General features: G+C 41.5%; 1 protein-coding gene across 13 annotated transcripts in view; it reads right to left on the bottom strand.

The window, feature by feature from the left end:
• The window catches only part of SVIL (supervillin), a 199145-nt gene that overhangs the window by 21975 nt on the left and 156296 nt on the right, over window positions 1–20874 (bottom strand). For all 13 annotated transcript variants that reach the window (XM_081300115.1, XM_081300114.1, XM_081300109.1 and 10 more), the window contains 11 exons: window positions 18006–18095; window positions 17831–17917; window positions 16299–16476; window positions 13963–14135; window positions 12167–12322; window positions 10803–10939; window positions 10216–10363; window positions 9942–10087; window positions 8550–8725; window positions 5901–6045; window positions 5238–5514 (listed from right to left, as the gene is read on the bottom strand). In XM_081300115.1, coding sequence (XP_081156241.1) covers window positions 5238–5514; window positions 5901–6045; window positions 8550–8725; window positions 9942–10087; window positions 10216–10363; window positions 10803–10939; window positions 12167–12322; window positions 13963–14135; window positions 16299–16476; window positions 17831–17917; window positions 18006–18095 — 1713 coding nt within the window. The remainder of the gene's footprint in view (window positions 1–5237; window positions 5515–5900; window positions 6046–8549; window positions 8726–9941; window positions 10088–10215; window positions 10364–10802; window positions 10940–12166; window positions 12323–13962; window positions 14136–16298; window positions 16477–17830; window positions 17918–18005; window positions 18096–20874) is intronic.

The following is a 20874-nucleotide window of genomic DNA, read 5'->3' as shown; positions in this document are numbered from 1 at the left end:
CTCACACAGACACACATGTATTTTCCAAATTCCGCCATTCTTTGGCAAGAATTAGCTAGTGGAGAAGCGATATGGAAAACAACAGCTGGACCAGCTATCAAGGCAAAGGGAAAAAATTAGACTGTTAAAACTACTCTAGTTTAAAAAAAAATTTTTTTTAAAGATGACTCTGTCAGAAATGGAAGAGATGCTTTGCTGATCTATTACTCTCACAAAATAATAAAGGATTTCCTGTCTGTCACCAAGGCTTGGTCAGGATGCAGGCTCACCGACTGTCTTGTCTCTCTGGCACCCCATAGGCACTCAGTGAGAGTCTGCAGCAGAGGAGACAGATGTAGCTCCCTGCCCTCAAGAGCAGTCAGAGTCAGCTGGTTGAATGTCATTTTCAAATAGCATTTCAAACCACAAATCTCTACTGTTAGAAAAAGATCTCACTCCAGATTCTATTTATTTAGCACCTACTGGGTCCTAGGAACTCTTTGAGATACTAAGGCTATAATGATGAGCTAAACGTTTCCCTGTTTCACTTTAATAAGAAAATGAATGAACAAAACAACTTTAGACAGTGAGAAATAGTATGAGAAAAATAGAGGGATTCAGAAAAATAGGGGGATGCGACAGCCAGCAGGGTGGGAGACTGTAGGATTGTCTATTGGGGGAAGGTGCATAAGCTCAGGGCACTCAACTACAGAGCCACATCCCTATCCCTATTTTGTATTTTATTTAGAAATGGGGGTCTCACTGAGTTGCTTAATGCCTCACTTTTTCTGAGGTTGGCTTTGAACTCCCCATCCTCCTTTCTCAGCCTCCCGTGCCACTGGGATTACAGGCATGCACTACCACACCTAGCTTGGATGCAAAATTTCCTAGGCAGAGTGAAGTCAGGAGACCTAGTTATTGATGCACATGCCTGGGTGGCTCCCAGTAATTGGGGGTTGCTATCGATCTGGAATATTCCCCAAAGGCACACAGGCTTGGGCCCCAGTCTAGTGCTGTTAGGAGGTGGTGGAGACTTTAAGAAGTAGGGCCTAGAGAGAGGTCTTCCAGTTACTGGTGGAGTGATTTTAAAGGGGACAGTGGGACCCTACACCTTCCTTCCTCTCTCCCCTTCTCTCCCTCTCTGTTTCTCTCTTTCCATGTCCCAGCCAAGAGATGAGCAGCTTTGGTCTACCATGCTCTCTCCGCCATGATGTGCTGCCTTATCACAGGCCCCAAAGCAATAGGGCCAATGAATTATGGACTGGAACTTCCAAAACTGTGAATAAAAAACCCTTTCTTCTTTATCGTTGATTATCTCAGATATTTTGTTACAGTAATAGACAACTAACAATAGAAGATCATAGTTCCTGGTAATACACACATTAAAAATTAGCAATAATATCTGGGTGCAGTGGAGCATCCTGTAATCCCAGCAGCTTAGGAGGCTGAGGCAGGAGGATCACGAGTTCAAAGTCAGCCTCAGCAACAATGAGGTACTGAGCAACTCAGTGAGACCCTGTCTCTAAATAAAATACAAAATAGGGCTGGATATAGGGCTCATTTGTTGAGTGCCCCTGAGTTCAATTCCTAGTACCAAAAAAAAAAAAAAAAAAAAAAGAAAAAGAAAAGAAAAGAAAAAAATTAGCAATAACAATGGGATTCTCTGGTTCTATATTTACCTCAATTTTTCTCAGTTCCATTCCTATCAACATATTCATAATTGCTTTTTGATTTTGAAGGTAAAAGAAAGTTCATTTGAGTTTTTAAGAGGTCAAGGACTAAATTTATTTGATTTTTTTGGCTCTTTGTTTAGCAAAGTCCTCTATTGCAGTTTTCATATATGATTGTAATAATTTCTTAAAGTATTTTGACTAAACACAGCCTTTGGCACCATTGCCTGTGGATCTCAACTGGTCAAGTCTGTGTGGTTTTAAGTGGGCAATGTGAAATAGGAACCATCAATGAATAGCTTATAAATACCCACAATTAATCTGGAAGCCATACAGTTGGAATTTCTGCTCATTTAGATAGCAACAAAACTTTGTCTTTCATTAGTAATCCCATTCTTCAAAGTAATGAAAAGTTATTGTGTCAACTGGGGAGAGATGCTTAAATAGACCATAACAGTTTATATATGCCTTGGACTCTGTTAGCACTCATTGTGTAAATATACATTCACACTGAAATAACCTCATATTCTAAAACAGACACAGGTTGCATGTGCCTAAAATAGAACTGAGTTTCCTTAAAGATATTTCATAAAATAGACATTGCACAGATTTTCCTCAATATATCCAAATTTAGTTCTATACAAATAAATTTTTAATATATTTTACATGTTAGTAATGTAAAGGTTAAGTTTCTAACCTTTAAGCCTCTGGACTATAATCTTAACAGCTTGATCAGATACCTCATTTAGTGTTGAAGCTTGGCATGTGCATGTTATCCCAGTAGTTCGGGAGGCTGAGGCAGGAGGATCACAAATTCAAAGACAGCCTCAGCAATTTAGCAAGGCCCTAAGCAACTTAGTGAAACCCTGTCTCAAAATAAACAATAAAAGGGGTGAGGTTGTGGCTCAGTGGTTAGGCACTCCTGGATTTAATCCCTGTACCCCCCACCCCCGCTCCCCAAAAAAGTGTTGCTATTATTACATCATCAAAGCACTTTCAAGAACAATTTTGTTGCTAGTAATTGTGTTTGGGAATTGCAGAAAACTGAGGTGTGAAGAACTAACTGCTCATGGTCAAGTAGTCTTGCACCAGAATCCCATTTATTGACCAATTACGGCCAGAAACTCATCTATATCACTCTCTGGAGCAGCCCGACCCTGTGTTTCTGGGCTCCTTAAGCAGAGTCTCCGGATCCTGCAGGGACATGAACTGGTTCCCTATAGCCTACTCTGCAGGTGGTCACTGGGGCCATGCAGACTGGCCAACATCCATCAAGGGGATGACTGTGCTGCCTTTAAAGCTGCTGTTTTCTGCTCATCCTATCCTGGAAGAACACCCAAACCCAAGTTCAACATAGTTTGCAAGTGCAGCCCTGGTGGGGTATGAATGATGGGCATCTTGGAATAGCAGTCACCCAGGGGCCAGTGCCTCTGTGATGGCTACAGAACCACTATCAATACCATCAGACTGTGCTTCTCTGCTCCCAGAGGGTTGCTCAGGAGTCTGGATGCTCCTTGCTCTAACTTAATTCTCTGTAGCTGGAGGTTTTCAAAGTTGCAGCTGTGCTAATAAAGATGCTGGGGAGCTGGCTATGAGACACACATTATGTTTACTTACAAGAAATACAGAAAGAGATGGCCTGGGTCAAATCATTATTTCCTAAGGGCCTCCAAGAAAATCATCTATGAAGGTCTTGGAAAGCTTAGGTTGATTTTCTTTTTAATTAATTCACTTCAGTATAGCTTTTGCATTCATTCTCTTTCTAGTACTTCTTGCTCATAACTAACAGCTAAGCTTCTAAACATCAGATTGTGTTTTCCCTTTGTTGCATATAATCAAACTTGCAGTTTCCTTCCTGCATTTTGGTAACTACAGGTGTCTTTAAAGTTTATTTTTTAAAGGCCCCAGTCCCACAGTTCCACAGGTTAGCAGACTTCATCCCTCTAGCACACACTAAAGTCCCTGCTATTGTCTTCATTGCCACCAGCAGCACAGATTAGTATTTCAGTCTGCCACCTCCACATTACATTGGGGAGCTTAGGTCCACTTTAGTGACTCCTTGGGAACTACTATTTTTTTGGGTAGCTGCATGTTATTTTGTGTTTAAATGGAACTAAGTGATGCGTGTTCTCCATACCTACAGTATGAACATGTGTCAGGCACTGTGCTAAACATCACAGATATCTGACTATAATGTTCTGTGAGTTAAGTTCCGTATTTCCTATTTCCCAGGTGAGAAAATCAAGGCTCAGACAGGTTCCATCATTTTCCCTATCATGCACAGCTGGGAAGCAAGGGCTGGAGCTTCTGATTCTCAGACCATATGATTCTGGTGCCTGTAGACTCTCCTCCAATGAAGCAGCCTTGTTAGGAAAGAGGAGCCGTTCAGACAGCTCTAGGGAATGAGTTAGACGAGCAGCACCTCTCCCATCGGGGTTCTTGCTCAACACCCCACTACTGCCTGGAAGGAAGGCCAGAGCTGCCTGGACAGGGCTGTTTAGAAAGCCCCAGAACTCTAAGAAAAGGACTGTCAAGTAGTGTTTGATGTTTAGTTCTGTGTTTGAATGTCAAGGACTAAACATAAAACACAATTGGGTATTGAGTCAGCTCTGCTGCTAGGTCAACCCTGGCCTTCTCAGGGGTCTGGTGACTAGGTCCCTTGGTTCTTCCTTATGGCCAAACTCCTGTCTCCTCACATCTGACCAAGGCCCAAACTCTGACTCCCTCCTGCAGGGTGAGTGGGGGCACACCCCACTTGGCTTTGAAAAGAGTCCAGCCTGGACTTCAGTGTCCAGCTCTGCTCTACTGGTGGTGCTGTCCTGTTCCTCATCTGAGAAATCAGCTGTGAGGTCAGGGTAGGCCCCCAGCATCATGCCTAGGGCATGGGGGGAGTTCTAGGCCCACAGCCTGCTCTGCCCTGCCTACTGGTCACTGCCACCTGCCAGTGATGCCCACTGTGGGATGCCCAGGTCTTGGTTTGCTGGTCTTTCCCCTCTGCCAAGCAGTCAGCTCTCAGCTCTCCTCATATACCCCAGACACAGGACACGGGACCTCCCACTCCCACCCCAGCCATGCCCTCTGAGCAAAGCATCCAACTGAGTGTTTTGCTACAGAGTGTTTCTCTGACAGGAACCTGAGGAACTATGACTGCCTTTATAGCAGACGCCTATGGCACTCTTAGGGCTCCAAGCCTCAGAGGAAAAGAAACTTGTCATTTTTTTTGGTGGTGCTGGGGATGGAACCCAGAGCCTCATGCCATCTACAATCTCAGTGCTCCCCCCACTTTAAAAAATAAATCTTGTATGTGTGTATTTACTAGCAATGTCACATCACCATTTGGTTCTGGTTTACGTCACCCAGATGTGATCTATTTAATGTATTTAAGCATCATACAGCCACGTGGTAAAGGAAGCAAGTGACGACTTTCCTAGAAAACCCTGGGGATGGGGACAGGGAGTCCTTAAAGCCTCTCAGTGGATGGCCGAGTGCACTGAAGCAGCTGAGGACACCCAGGTACGTGCAGGGTGCCCGCTCCACACAGTGCGACTCCTGCCTCTCTTTGCGAAGGGAACGGAGGCGCTCACTAACCTGTGGTGCTCACCATGTACTTCCACTTGACCACATAGGCGTCACCCTCGTGGAACTGCCCGATGCTCTGCCTGGGGAGCCTGCTGTAGTCGAATTCTAGGATATGCCAGACATCCACGGAGATGCTGGCAATCTCAAAGTGCCTTCTGTCGTCCCCTTCCACCAGGCCGTAGCCACGGCCAATGTTCACCCCATCCAGGATGGTGCCAGCTGTCATCTGGGGCACTGCCACCATCCTCGTGACATCGTATGGCCTGATGTCGGTCCTAGGGTCTTCCTACATGGGGATATAGAAATGTTTGTCCAGTTACTTGTGATCCTATAGTTATACTTAATGATGTTGCAAATATATATTTTTTAAACAGTGCTGGGATGAAACCCAAGGCTTTGCAAATGCTAGGCAAGAGTTTTACCACTGGGGTAGGTCCCTGGCCCTACTTCAACTGCTAATGGGACCATGTGAAAGTGCAGCTTTCCCATGATTTTCAGCAATGTTTGGCTGCATTTAGGGGAACGATTCTGGGAGGCCTGAACCCATCACAACAGACTTTAACTGGAAATTATTTTGCTGTTCTCTTAGTGGCCCCTGCAAAGTCTTTTGGTATCAAGGCCACTTGTGTGAGGACCCGAGTTAAACTCTTTGAGGACTGATCCCTGGAATACCTTTTGCTGGACAAGATCCCCAGCACACTTCTCAGTAGGTCTCTTCAGTTCAGTCCAATCGAGAAATTTCTCTTTGAACAAAATAGTTTCATTGTGTTCAGTAAGTCTCCCAAATATTGCCCAATCAGGCCGCCCCTGTCCTTTTCTGCAGGGTGGAGTGGACAAGAAAAGAATTCGGATTCAGTGATGCTAAACAAAGGAAAGCAAACATGTCTACTGAAAACAAAAATCAAAATACATTGGGTGGTAAATAGAACGAATGATTTATTTTTACTTATTTTACCAAATAGGTGATCTGGTATTATTTTAGCCTGGTGCCTGGCAAGGCTTTGTGTCTGTGGAGCTGATGTGCCTGAAGGTAAAACAGATCAGGATTGGGCTTTTCTTGCAAGTTCTTCTAACAAGTTCTTGTCAGGGATACCCCTGGGGCTGGTGCACTACACTGGGAGCTCTACAAAGGCACAGCCACATGTGTATCTTGCTTGCCCACTTTCACCCAGTTATATGTAGGTGCGCACCAAGTTCCTCCAGTTAACCAACAAATGTGAGGACGATGAGCTTACCCTGAATTCTCTGTGAATTTATTTCTTACAACAAAGTTCTCCAGGGAGATTCTTCTGTTTCTAAAATGAACGGACTGTACTTTCATCTATCATAAATTGAAAATTTGCACATTTATTTCTAGGCTCCTGGACACAGAAGCCACAGTGGCAGACAGGAAAGGCACAAGGACAGGAAAGAGCACAGCTCATCCAGGAGGGTTTGTGTACTTTTGGGATTTTAGGATTTGACTCTGTACCAGAGAACACGGGTAAATTAGAAAAAGGCAGAGCTTGGAGCAAATACATGCTATATAGGGTACAGCACAGAGAAGAATAGGTAGGTATTTCTTCTCCCTCCAAACCAACCTTTGACTGTGAATTGAGACCAAGATGCTATTATCCCATCAAACCAATTTCTGTGTTCTTCTATGCACTGTTTCTAACATTTCTCATTTTGTCCCTTAATTTTTCCATTGGTACATTGTAATTATACATAAGAGTGGGATTCATTGTGGCACATTCATACATGCATATAACATAATTTGGTCAATTTCATTCCCTAATAACTCCCCTCTCTCCCCGCCCTCCACTTCCCTTCCTTTCTATTAGTCTCCCTTCCATTTTCAAGAGACTTTGTTGTTGTTGTTGTTATTGTTTTCTTTCTGTTTTCTCTCTAGCTGCCCACATATGAAAGAAAACATGACCCTTAACTTTCTGAGACTGGCTGATTTCACTTAACAGTCCTGGGCAAACATGGGAGCAGGGGTTAGTGGGTTTCTCTATCTCCTTCCTGACTTGCATGTTTGCCCAGGGCTGAGACATCACACTTGGAGGATTTTAGCCTCCTTGTTTATAGAGAAGGGCTGGGTTTACAATCTTGCTTGTACCTCAAAGTCCCTGGGGAGCTTTTAAGCCATACTGACACAGAAGCCCCATCCCTCAGGAGCTGGAGACACCTCTCTGGGACTGGGCCTGGCATATGCTTTTTTTTTTTTTTTTTTTTTTTTAAGTTCTTCCAGTGATCTGTTGCTGAGATGCTGGAAACCAGTAAATGAGATGCTGAGTCATTCATGTTCAGATTTGTGAACATGGCACTTTTAAATATAAATTGACCATCATGTAGATTCTATGCTTCATAATTATTTTTTTCTTTAAGATAGAATAAAATTAGATAAAATAATACTGGCTTCATTTGAGTTCTTAACAATGGTTGTTATAGTACTAATGTTAAATGGCCATTTGCTAAAGAAGGATTTAAAAAAATTTTACGACATTCATATAATTTAAAAGTGTTTAATTATAGAAAGAAACTGATATTAAATCAATAATTTTAAAGCATGAAACAAGGTAGGGAGGTTGAAATTTATATATTATTCTATGTTGTTTGGTGGCATATTTATTTCTATTTTATTATTATGTAGCACAAATACTTTAAATCATTTTGGGGGGTCTGGTAGTTTAAAAAAAAACAATCTTGTGCATGTAAGAATTCTTATTTTTCATGATGATATTTCTTAGAGTTTGTGCATACTCTGAATTTACCAAAACAACTTTCAAAGGTCTAACGCACTACATGGAATATTAAAATTACAATTATTATTTCAATACCATATTCTTGTCCTTCTCTTCACCCCAAAAGGCAAAAGGCACAAATATATACTGCCAAATGCCAAATAACTCTTGGGACTCAAACGCTATGCTCAGAAGATAGGGAATCAGAAGGAAACAAATAGCTTTGGACCTTCATATCTCTGGCAAAATTGCAGATTCTGGGAAGCTTTTCAGATTGGCAGGAAATTTGTTTATAAACAATTGCTACTCATCTGCTGCAACAGTACCTGGAATGCTACAGGGGGAAACTATTTGTCTACTTCAAAAACTTAAATGCAACACAAACACCTTCCTTAAGACTACAAAATCCATAGTTCTCTATTAGTTAGATAAAAGCTAAAGAAATGTTTGTTTTGTGAATATTCACAGTCCAGGGCATGCAATCACTCATGAGAAATGAAACCTTTATGAAAAGAATGACAGTTAGGTGACCGTGAACTGAGGCTGCACAGGGATTCTGCTCACTCTACATGCTGCATGTGGACCGTGGGAATACCTGGGAATAAGTGGATTGCATTCTCCAGGATCCAGTGGATTGATGTCACAATTCTCATAGTCGAAGGTTCCATTCCACAAGTGCTTTGCCAGCTGAAATGCTATTTTGCGCTGTGCTAAGTTGACTTCTTTCCCATGCCACACGTAAACTTCACTACCAAAGTCAAACACCAGGACCTGGGGAAATGGCACAAAAGAATTTGCTCACTTCAAGGATATGCTCTAGCTGAGTCAGGTCTCCAAAGACAGTGAGTCAAATGGGTGATGACAAAGCCTAATGGGGCAACCCAGACAAACTCAAGAAGGTCACAAGATCTGACCAGCTGGCATCGCCCTGCCAAGTCAGCCTCTGGCCCTGGGGTTGGTGGGGCGGTGGCGGGGGTATAATTTCCTCCTGTTGTTCTAAATGCCCAAATTAATGATTCCTTCTCTGAACTCTCAAACCACTTAAGATGTCCGATTCATAAAGGAGTTATTTGAGTATTCTCTTTTATCTTCTTTCTCCCTCCCTCATTTGTTCATTCATTTGCTTCATACGTGCCAGATACTGATGATCCAATGAAGTCTTCTCTCTTACCTACAATCCAACATCCTTAAGGGCATAGATCATATCATATTTATGGAAAGGGCTTACTCCTGAGTGTTTGCTGAATGAATACATGAATGTAAAGCCATTTCTCATTTCCATGCCTGTAACTGTGTACAACTTTTTCTTCTGAGAAGTTTCTTCCTTCATTTCCAGCCATCCAAGCTCTACTTAACTCTAAACTAGGATAAGTTTCTTTAAAATGTTATTCCTCATTGTTTATTTTTTTCCATGCCTTTTTTTACTCCCACTTTCATGCCCATACATATCATCTACCCAACTCAGCTTTGGATTCTAATCTTTCTAATGTGCTTCTGAAACCCAATGAAATTCAAGGTCCTTTTGTATCTTCTGCTTTTTTCTCAACACCTAGAATATTTATTGTTTTTAGAAATGTATGTGATGAATAAATACTTACTGGTGTGAGTGGGAAAAAAATCACATTACCTGGCAAATCCATAAATTAAATATATATCAATATATTATTCCTGGAACTTAAGGACTAAAAAAATGTTTTATTTAATCTTTATACAAAATTCAAGAGACAGGGCTAAGCAATGCTTCCATTTTGCCTAAAGTATAAAAGCCTTCAATAATCCATGCCATTTTGGCACAATATTCTGAATTCTGTATTAGTATTTCAGATGGCAGTAATGGTTTAAAATTCCAAATAAATATCCTCTAAATAGCTGCTGTGTTTGACAACCGGCACTAACTCCAGCTAACCTTTTCTGGGCACTTCCTGACTATGTTGTGGGGCGGCCCTGTGCAGAGTGCCCTAGGTGTGCTCTTATTGAAGCACTGTACCTCTTTTTGTTGCAGAAGGGAGCACTTTGGGATTTTCCCCCAGTAGTTATCATCAGGAACAAGTTTGTCATCCATCAAACGGTAAATACAGTTTGTTTCTATTATGGCTGTCTCATACAGCTCATCTTCTTTAGGGTCTCCGGCACCTTCGGGATGGGAACAATAGGAGAGTATCATATTTAACATCGGAAACTTGCTGCTTTAGAAGAATAGATTCAGGGAGAAGAAAGGAAAGTCAAGTTTTATCAATTTCTGAAATACAGTCGGTTCTTACACTGGTAACTGGTTTGGCCACCCAGGAGCTTCCAGAAGTCTTTGGCTGCGTGAGTGTGTGTATTAATTCCTTCTTCTAAGGTCTGGATGTATGTAGCTCTACAACCAAGTTCCCTCTTTGTCTGAATTAAAGTTGCAAGTTCTGTAGCCTAAACAAAGAGAGAAACATAATTACCTGGCTAGAAAAGTCTGTGGCTGGATGGAGAGGCACATAGCAGGAGTTCTCAATCTTTAATATTCAACAGATCACATCTGATGCTTTTGAAAACTACCTTTTCCTTGGGCTTTACTGTTTTTGAGATTCTCATTCAAAAGGCCTGTGGCAGAACTTCTTAAGGATCTGGGATAAAGGGCTTTAAATTGGTACTTGTTCCTTTTAAACACAGGAATAGGAATAAATCCAGGACTTTAATACTGGAGGCAGAGGTTACAGTCCTTCTGGAAAATTCTACTTCAGCCCTCACGGAAACTCCTTTGAGAGACATTCAAGAGGATATGCTACCTGTCCGTTCTCACTGAAATGAAACACCCACCAATTGGATCTGGTTTTAGGCATTAACTAAAGCAATTTATCATGCAGACACCCACCTTTGCCTTCTCAATGACGTTTGCGAACTCTCCCACCCATAGGAAGCAGAACTGGGGAGAGAGCAGAAGGAAGCAGTCCCCGCTGTTGAGTGACGAGGCTCGAGGTTCCACCAGCCTTGTCTGTACGTGTCTTCTTCCTGAACAGGAGGCCCAGAGTCACCGTTTGCCCACACAAGACTGGGGCTAGGACACACCCACGGCTCAAGCATCACTCCCACAAGTGTAAGAACTCTTGTCTACTAAACGACCTCTCCTAACCCTGGGTGGCATGGAGAGGAATTTCAAAGGGGCAACAGGAAGATAGCATTCAATGAATTCCCCTAGCTTTCCCAAATGTCACCATGCTTCCTAGGACCTTTGTCCGTGTCTTTGTATAGTATGTGCGTGGATGCATTAAGGTTCCCTCCTCCGTGAAATTGGCAAACGTGCTCCTTTTCCTCTTCTTTACTCTCCTAGAGCTTTCCACCCAGCCCACCTCCTACCCTTGATATCTCTGGCTGTGTTCCAGGGAAGGGCAGGCCTTTCTATAGGATCTCTTTCCTGTGGAGTTTTCAATACCTTTTCCTACATGATTGATTTCAAGCTATCCACAATCACACACATGGCATGGTCTCTAGGTTAGACCACAGGAACAGAGACTGGCTATTGGAGCTGGTCACCACTCTTTTAAATACACTAAAAAGGATGGTGGTTTTGCAGATGCACATAGGAAACCCAGGCAGAGGTAGAGGATAGTTTATCCATCCTTCTGGCAATGACCCATCTACAGGGGTTGCCACGAGGAGGCAGCGAAGCCTCTCTCCTCCCAGCCCAGGGCCTCCCTGTGGTCTTCTGAGTCTCCGGCTGGCTGTGGATAAAAAAGGAAGGAGAGTGAAATCTGCTCTGCCTCATTTGCTTCTGCTTTCACTTGATTCCTGCCCCAGTAATGTGCTCTCCTCCTTCTGGCCTGCATGGGTCCTTAGCTCAGTAAGGAGAACCGAACAGAGGGTGGACTTAGGGCACATCTGGTGGCTACATGGCAGTATTAGGGCATGGGCCATGGTGCCATGGTGCCAGAGAAAGCAGAAGCAAAAGCAAAGAGATGCTGGAAGAGGAAGAATTTCCACTGATTCCACTCCAGCTCTGCCACTCAGTAGCGGCCGTGACCTTACCAGCCTCTCAGTCCCTGCGAGCAGAGAATTCTTGCATTATGGGATTCTGTGACACTGAAGTGAGAGGAGGTAGCAGACAACTTGGTCCAGGGTAGTCTCAGAACACACGCAGGCCCTTCCCCTCACAGGTGACAAAGGGAGCAGTCAGGACCAGACAGAAACTACTGGTTAGCATGGGTAAGCATGTCATTTCTCTGTGTGGCTCAGAGGTACCTTTGATCTGTAACAACATCAGCTTCTTATAGGGCACTGCACTGTTGTTAGAATTCTGCTCCGTCAGGTTGACGCTCCGCAGAATGACGCTGCTGAAGTTCTCCTTACTGGCTAAGCCAGCCAGAGTAGCTTCGGTGAAGTTGGAGTTGGAGGACACTGGGCGGGTCAAAGAGAGAAAGTAGCACAGAGGGAAGCAATACGTTCGGATAAGGTGACAGTCTTCACAAATCAGAAATTATTCCTGACTCACTACTTTTGTCTTTGAAAATTGATCTGACAGGTACACGTGATCTAGTTTGATTATCTGTGCAATTCAATACTTGATCACTATGTAAATAACTAAATATGCAGTGTAAGTATATGGTATAAAAGAATAAACTGCTTATTAACAAGTGTCACACCTCACTATGCAGAGGGACAAATGAGTGGCAAAGAGGACCAGCCACTTTGTATAAAAGTAGGTATTGAACTCATTTGTTCCAGTTCCACTGAAAGCTGTTATAATTCCTAATAACTGGTAGATGCTGGATGTATTCCCAAGGAAGACTATTGATGGCTTTCACCAAAAGTCTTGATATGCAGAAAAGTCAACACTATAAGGGAGCATTTGGTTCTAACCCTTCTCTGGAGGCAGTAATCAACTAGATGATCTTGAGGTCCTCCGCTCTTGGACCTAAGACTGTAATTACAAGATGCTGGACTAACAAATATGTGTGGATCAAATGGTCTTCATAAAGCCATCCTCTGAGCCCCATAAAAATGGAGGTAGTAGAAAAAGTATGCAAAATATGTGAAAATAGATCTTGATTTCTCCAATTCATTGCTTTAAAAAAATGTATATGCTGAGCTGGGGGTGATGGTGCACGTCTGTAATCCCAGCATCTTGGCAGGCTGAGGCAGGAGGAAAGTGAGTTGAAAGCCAGCCTCAGCAATTTAGCAAGGCCCTAAGCAACTCAGCGAGACCGTGTCTCTAAATAATATATTTAGAAAAGGACTGGGGATGTTGCTCAGTGGTTAAGCATCCCTGAGTTCAATCCTCAGTATAAAAACCAACTAACCAAACAAACAAAAAACATACGTTGAAGCAAAATTCAGAAAATTATTTCACTGGGATTACGATCTAATGCTAAAGAAATATAACTTGATACTTCATAATTCCTTAGTATTATAATGAAAAAAACTCACTTCATCTAAATATTATATTTCTAAGAAAAACTTGAGGAAATTGGTTTATGAATGCTACAGGGAAATAAAAAATGTAGTGAGAATATTCAAAATATCAAGATATGCCTGCCATTACCTTCACCATGAAAATCACTATTTCAGAGCAATGAATCCCACATTATAGGGTAGATAACAGGAGAGACGCTTGGTGTGAAGTGGAGGCAGCAGCCCACCAGCTCACTCTCCACTTGTGACCCTCCCACCCAAGTAACCCCTATCTCAACTCCGGCAGCCTGAGGGGCTCTGTCAAGGACAAAAGGAAAGCATTGCTTTGTGTGTTAAATATATATATATATATATATATATATGATTAGGAAAAACAGTAGCTTGGGATGTTTTCTCATAAGAGATCAAATAAATAGTGTGCCCTTAAAAGTGGAGAATTATTGTGTTGAGATTCTCTCTATGGGACTGAAATTGAATGGGCAGAAAACCTTTTTCCTCCAACTTCTTGAGACAAAACTCAAGAATAACTTAAATTACCCATACTTAATTGGTGTCCTTTGAGCACCTTTAAACAGGAAATGATTAAATGATATTCAGGTCCCAAGCGCAGGGTACCGAATACCCACTCTTTTCTACTTTCATCCTCTTTGACTCCATGAAGGCAACGTTTAATCTCTGCTCAGTGTACTCCTGAAGGAGATCCTCTCTTGCTGCCAGCATTTTCAGGGGGTTCTTGGAAGCCTGGACTCGGCGTTTGGGTCTCACAGCACGCTTGTGCTCAGCCACGGAAGACGTCAACCTGTGGGGCGAAGCACAGCTGCTTCTTAGTCTGTAATATCAGCCACACCAGTTTGTGTTTCTTGTATCTACAGCAATGGGCTCCACAATTATAAATCTTTCATTATAATCTTACTGTTCGGCCCACTACCACTCCTCTGATGTGTATTCACAGAACTTGGAGGTGGGAGGGAGAGCCAGCCTGAGTTCAAGATCCTAGATAATCCCAGAAGCCCCGCCCACTCACGTGCCCTGGTCTCCCGCCTGCAGGGTCTCCCTGTGCTTCACCGGGCAGCTCACTCCATCACTTAGGCAGCTCTGAAGTTAGGGTTCTCCTTCTCATGCCCATGTCCTAATTCTCTCTTCGGAATTATACACCCCTGTCTACCTTTGCATTACCTGTAGACAACCATTGTCCCGCCATTCAATCCTCCTTGCTCCAGACTAAAGTTTCTCTTTACAAAATAGCTTTCCAGTTCATTCACCACCCCTCAGTGGCTAGCTTCTGTGGAAGCCACTGGTCCCTAGAGAAAAGTAGCCCCAATTCTGAAAAGTGTATTGAAATAAAATAGGCCTGAAAAATCATCTGTGACATGTGCTTTCACAAATCTGTGGGCTAATGCCCAGCCTGGGAGGTGGTGGTCTATTTATTACTGAAAATGTTCTCTTCCTGGTCATTGGCATGTTTACTCAGAAATGACAGTGGTACCAACTGTGCCCCCACAGCACATATTAGGTTGGAGAAGGTATTTATTCTCAGAATATTCTCCCCAATTTAGAGAATGTGATGTCCCAGCACAGTCTCACTGCTACACTCAAATTCCAAGAGCATGGGTCCCTATGCCTGAAATTCTTTCTTATAATACCACTGCCTCTCTGTTTATAAATATAAGTGTTTGAATTATTATTTATAAAAATTTAAACAATGACGATTGGGTGAAGGTTGAGAAATGGCTAGATAACCATGTATACAAATACCCCAAATATTATTTTAAGGTGGAAAATGGCAAACTGCTTATTTTTTAAGGTAGGAAATATAAATGTGCACATATGCAAAAATATAAATGTGAACATATACAAAATATGTATCAGGAGTGTATCAGGAGTGGCATACAGAAAAACTTTGTGACTACACAGATTTCTAGAAGAGATGTGATGGGTTGCTGTGCTGTAGCCAGGCCAGCAGGGCTGCCGGATTCTGCTAGCAGCATCTGGGTTTTTCCTAGGGACAACCACCTCACCTCACCCCTACCCTGGCTCTGAGGAGCTCTATAACTGGTTCTGACCAATCAGCATCTCTTTGGCTGTGATGAAGGCCTTAGGGATGGACTTAGGATCCAATGAAAACTAAACCTGGAACTTCTGTTGGAATGACTGGGAAAAAAGCTGCCTGTGTTGAGTTGGCCAAAGAAGTGACCTGTAAATTCAGAGCTTGGGGTGGCCACCTTCCATCCCCTGGTTACAGCTCTGCCAAGAATGGAAAAGCTCAAGGGAGAACAGCTATGAGAGGGACTGCGTTCTGAGGGGCCTCCTAACTTGAGGTCCCACCTGCACTTTCCAGTAATGTGAACCTGTAAATCTCTCTATGCCTTTCTTTTGCTAAAGTCAGTTTGAATTAGGTGTTTTTCTGGCAATTGCAACTGATAGAATCCTAATTTCAAAAGAACTTTTCTTAGGTGGTTTAGTCATGTTTTCATGTGAATAAATTACTGAGAAAACCCTAAGATCTATTGATTTTATATATTATGGGAAGATAGGTAACATTCTTCCTATGATATTCTAGTTATTTGTACTAATCTAAGCTCATATCATCCATATATTTTTCAGTGATGAATAGGTATCCAATATGTCAAAGGAGAGAGGTATAGAAATATCTGCTAATTTATGTTAAACTAAAAAACTGCAAAATAATATTCAAGTGATGTGAAAAAGTCCACTAACACCGCTCTTATGGCATAGGGCAAACATCTGTGGTACACGTGGTCTATCCAAACACACATCTGGTCCAGAGCATGCCTGTTTTATTGCTCGGCAGAAGGATGCACCTGGCTCTAGAGAAACACTGAGGCTGCAATGACTTCAGAGAAGATAACACGGTGACAACATTCCCTGAGAAAGGACTGTGTGGACGCAGGGGAAGGACGCCCTTGCCAGTGGAGGGGAGACGGAGATGGAAATAACTCACTTGGGTGCAAAAGGATCAAAAATAACATCAAAGTCCTCCTGCAGCTCCACAGGACTTTTTGGTGTATTACAATCCACGCTGCGGTAAAATTTGGCAAAGGTTTCATCATCATCCAACTTCATCACCTCCTTAACAGATTTACGGGTGACAGTGAGAATCGTTTCCTGCATCCCACCAACTATCAATAAATAAGCAAATAAAAAAAATATGAATTTGGTCAAAACAGTTGCTCTGACAAAAACTTACAGTATTTCAAAAAGTATCTCCCTTCCCCAAAGTCCAGGAGTAGAGAAAACAGGATAGTAATGCATGTGATCCTTAGGGTGCTTGCTGGGCCCTTACCTGACTTCTCTCGTAAGGACTTCCCACCTACATAAACCTGGCACAGTGCAATGGTGGGAGGAGGGAGGCTGAACTTGTGCCACACAAGCCCACTGAGCATTTTTGATCCTGACCTCTTTCTGTTGGAGGGACAACTAATCTCAGCCTAATTCCATATTAGGGATCAGCAAACTTTCTGCAAAGGACCAGCGGTAAATATTTTAGCCTTTGCCTGGGGACTCACGTGGCCTGTGTTACATCCACTCAGTTCTGCCCTGATAGTGCCAAAGGGGTTCCTGACAATCAGGTCACAAATGAACACAGCTGTGTTTCAATAAAACTTTATTTATTAAAACAGGTGAAGAGCTCGACTTGGCCTTGATAACCGTTGGCTGATCCACAAGCTAGATTACTGTTACCTGTATTCAATAAACATTTCACTCTTAGGATTCCTTGCTTAGCCAGTTTAGTTAGTGTATTAAACTTTCATGTCTTCGGTTTATAATGGTTGTTTTTTCAAGCTTTTAGAGGTATTGTCAAAAGCATTGGCCTCCCATGTCTGGATTTGATAAGTTGCAATTCTAGACATGCTTTATCAAGTGATAAAAGGCTATTTTTGCATATTATTATTTTTTTGGACTTTCATTGACTTTTGTATTGAAATATTTATTTAAATATCTATTCACTGGGATTTTCTTTTAGAAATCCTTGTGATTATAGGAAAGAATATGAGCTTTTAACCAATTAGAAATTAATATATGCAATTTACAGTTTACCCAAGATCATGTTGATTTTGCATAGGTATATCAATATGAGTTCAGGGTTAAAAGTAAAATTTACTCAGTTCACAATTCTGACTGGATAACATCCCAAGGTTTAGATTCAGGAAAAAAAAAATTTTATTAAATTGGGGTGTCCCCAATTTAATATATGACCAGGGGAATCACAGCTTGATAATCTAATTGGTCTTGATCAAATTTCAGTTTTTGAATGATAACAACAAGGAAAATGCTTACAATATGAATTAGTAAAGCTATACTAGAAAGATGACAATTTATTTGAGGTGAAAAAGCAAATAATTAAGATTTAGAGATTTTAAGAGAGAAGCAGGTTTTTAAGGTTTTCTTAGTAAATCATTAAAAATACAAATCTTGATGTGCTATAGGATTTAACCCTAACCCTCCATCTCCCTTCTGGCTTCTGGTATGTACCTTTGTTATTCAGCCTCCTTAGAAAGGTTTCCAGCCTGTCCAACTTCAAGTCTGATTCCAACTGCATATCTGGTCTGGCTTCAATATCTAAGCATGTAGAAACCATCAGTGAGAAAGGTCATGAGGACTCTTCTGATCAAAAACTCAAGACATACTGGGCACCTTGGTGACTCACCTTCTTGGGGTTTGGTAACTGGCGTAGTACCCCTTGATTTATTGCAAATAGGGGATGCTACTGGAGTTATGGCCGTGGGTGATGCTAAACCTGTAGAACAAATGAGGAGGGATTGATTTAGCATCTTAAAACTACTTCTCTAAATTCTGTGACCCTGATGCATCTCCATGAGTCCTAGCATAAATTGTACAACTTATCATAATCCACGTCCATGCATCCATGTGTACATACATGCACGCACATTGGGCAGGTACCATGACCATGCAGGACAAATGCAACTATAGAGAAAATTTTTATTGCATCTAAGAACTAAGGAGCCAGCAAGCTGATATTTCAAAATGAACCATGAAGATATAAAAAACATGTTGATATGTAAAAAACAGAATATTCTTGAACAAATGGAATTATGAGTTCTGAAGGCCATTTTGGAGTGTCAGGGGCCACTGAAGAGAAAGCATATTTGCATTATCTTCCATGGAGGAAACAGAGTAAATTATGTCACATTAGCCAGCAAGTGGTTCCAGCACTGGTGTTTTCCTCCAGGCTGAGGGGAGGCAGGAACAGTCTACCCTTGTGGGTATTCCACAGTCAGTCACCCAGAGTGCTGACCAGTCAGAAGAAAGATATGGAGACTATGCATTTAAACTGATGTTGGAGGGCCATTCCCAGCTCAGATGTGGCTGGAAACTGGAAATGGGTTTTCTCATATTATTGATTGAGATGCAGGTGGGTAATCTTTAAAAGGGCATATTTCAACATCAAAGAAGATATCTTGCTGGAACCAGAAAACTTGATAAAGAGAAAACAAGTATCTTTTTTTTCCTAACCTAAGTAGAAAGAACTGAGAAAGGAAGTAATTAGTGCATTTATAAGGAACAAAATGAGATGTTAATGTTCTTTGCATTCTTTCATAACAAATGTGAAATCTTTGGATGACATTGCCCCTTTATGCATCCCCTGGAAACAATCGGAGGACACTGTAAATCACTATCACTTACAAGCAAAGTGAATGACTCTGCTCCTTCCTCCTGTCAGCTGGAAAAGTACTATAGCATAAAAAATTTAAGGCAAAACACCAAGAAGTGGCTTACGACTTAAGTTTAGGTAATATTCTGAAAACACTGCTCAATATATACATATATTTGCATATATATATTTGTGAATATATGTACATATATTTAAAAATTTGTTTCAATTGCCAGACCTGCAAAGGGTTTATATCAATGAGAAAGTAGACTTTCTTGAAAATTTCTGCCAGAATGGGGCAGAAAATCATTAACTACTGACGAGATGCTTAAAAGATGTTAGGAGAATTCACTAGCGCAGAGGTCATTAACTCTAAAGCTAATAAAGAGGACTGACTTGGAAGCCTGTATTTCCAAAGTAGCCTGCAAAATCTTCCCTTTCTACTGTCTGGGTACCCGGGAAATCCCTCTGCTATGGTGCCCCCTGCTGCCCATTGGATGCTAGTGCACAAAAGGGCTACCAGGCTCTCCCAGCTAAGGATTAAGGATTTTGCTTTAAGGAAGCAGGGTGTACATATTTAAATGACAAAATGTTAAAAAAAAACTGAAGCCTTCCCTCATACATCTTTTTAACTAATTCTAGAAGCAATATGCAAGTGACCTTTGGAAACATTTTTACATCTCTTATTCAAAGGCATGCGTTGAGTATCCTTTTTCCAGGATGATCCTAGGCCACTACAGAAACCTTGTGGGGAGCTGGTTGTTACATGGAACGTAGGGCTATGCACAGGCAGAAGGTCCCCCCCCCCCGCCTATTTTTTATTGGTTCATTATAGTTGTGCACAACAATGGGATTTGCTCTTACATGTTTGTACATGTAGACAATATAATAATATGACAATATAATTTGGCCAATATTGCTCCTCAGTCATTAAATACCTTTTCTCTTCCTTTCTCCTTCACTCTCTTTCACCTTCTACTACAAGAGAGAAGGTTCTAATGAGGTAAGGGGTACCAAGAGCTTCCCAGGGTGAGATCATGAAAATAGAGTCCAGCATTCCTTGCTGATAAGTGGTAACTCCTAGTTGGTTGCAGCAGGTACCATTAGAACTTGTGAGATGGGAAGTCTCTGTGGTTGTCTTATAAGGGGATATTTTATTCTGTAGTCAATGTAAACTGGATGCCATATTATTGTAAGTCAAAAAGTGGTAGTGGTTATAATGGTTGAGGGCTGGGGACATAGCTCAGAGATCTTGTGTTGCATATGCAAGGCCCTGGGTTTGGTCCCCAGGTCCTAAAAAAAAAAAAAAAAAAAAGAAAAGAAAAGGCTAATGGTTAAAGTGAAACCAGTAAATTGTAACAAATATTAAAAAATAGGATATAGTTTTTTTTCATTTCATTAGATTAAAAATGTAAGAAAATTATTTATTGAATAAACCATATGTGTTTTAAATAAATATCCCAGACTTATTCAGGAAAATGGGAAAGCAAACTCATCTACTGAGGAGTAGGAACTATTCATTATTCAAACCTGCATAAGAGTAAATCTATTTCCTCTGACATCAACGTAAACAAGGACACAGGGACAAAGTTATTTGGTAAGAAGAGCCTACTTAAAAATAAAATATGACTCTTAAGATGAGAGAGGGAAAAAGAAACCAAAGAAAAAAGTCATTGGGATAAATCTGGAGCTAGAAGTTGGAAGACTTGAGCTGTGTTTCAAGTTCTCAGCTCCAGTTATATTTAATCAATGTGCACCCAAGGATTTGTTTTTATCACCCAAGGGTTTGCTTTTGTAAAATGAAGGGATGGGACTCATACTAAACTAGTTTAAACATAATTATACAGTCCTGTGATTTGATAAACAAAAATAGTCAAATACTACCTCATTCTGCAAGAGTAAA

The sequence above is a fragment of the Spermophilus citellus genome (assembly GCF_964194105.1).
Source record: "Spermophilus citellus genome assembly, chromosome: 6".
NCBI lineage: Eukaryota > Metazoa > Chordata > Mammalia > Rodentia > Sciuridae > Spermophilus > Spermophilus citellus.
Note: the sequence above shows the minus strand (reverse complement) of the source record. Positions and strands in the feature narration are given on the sequence as shown.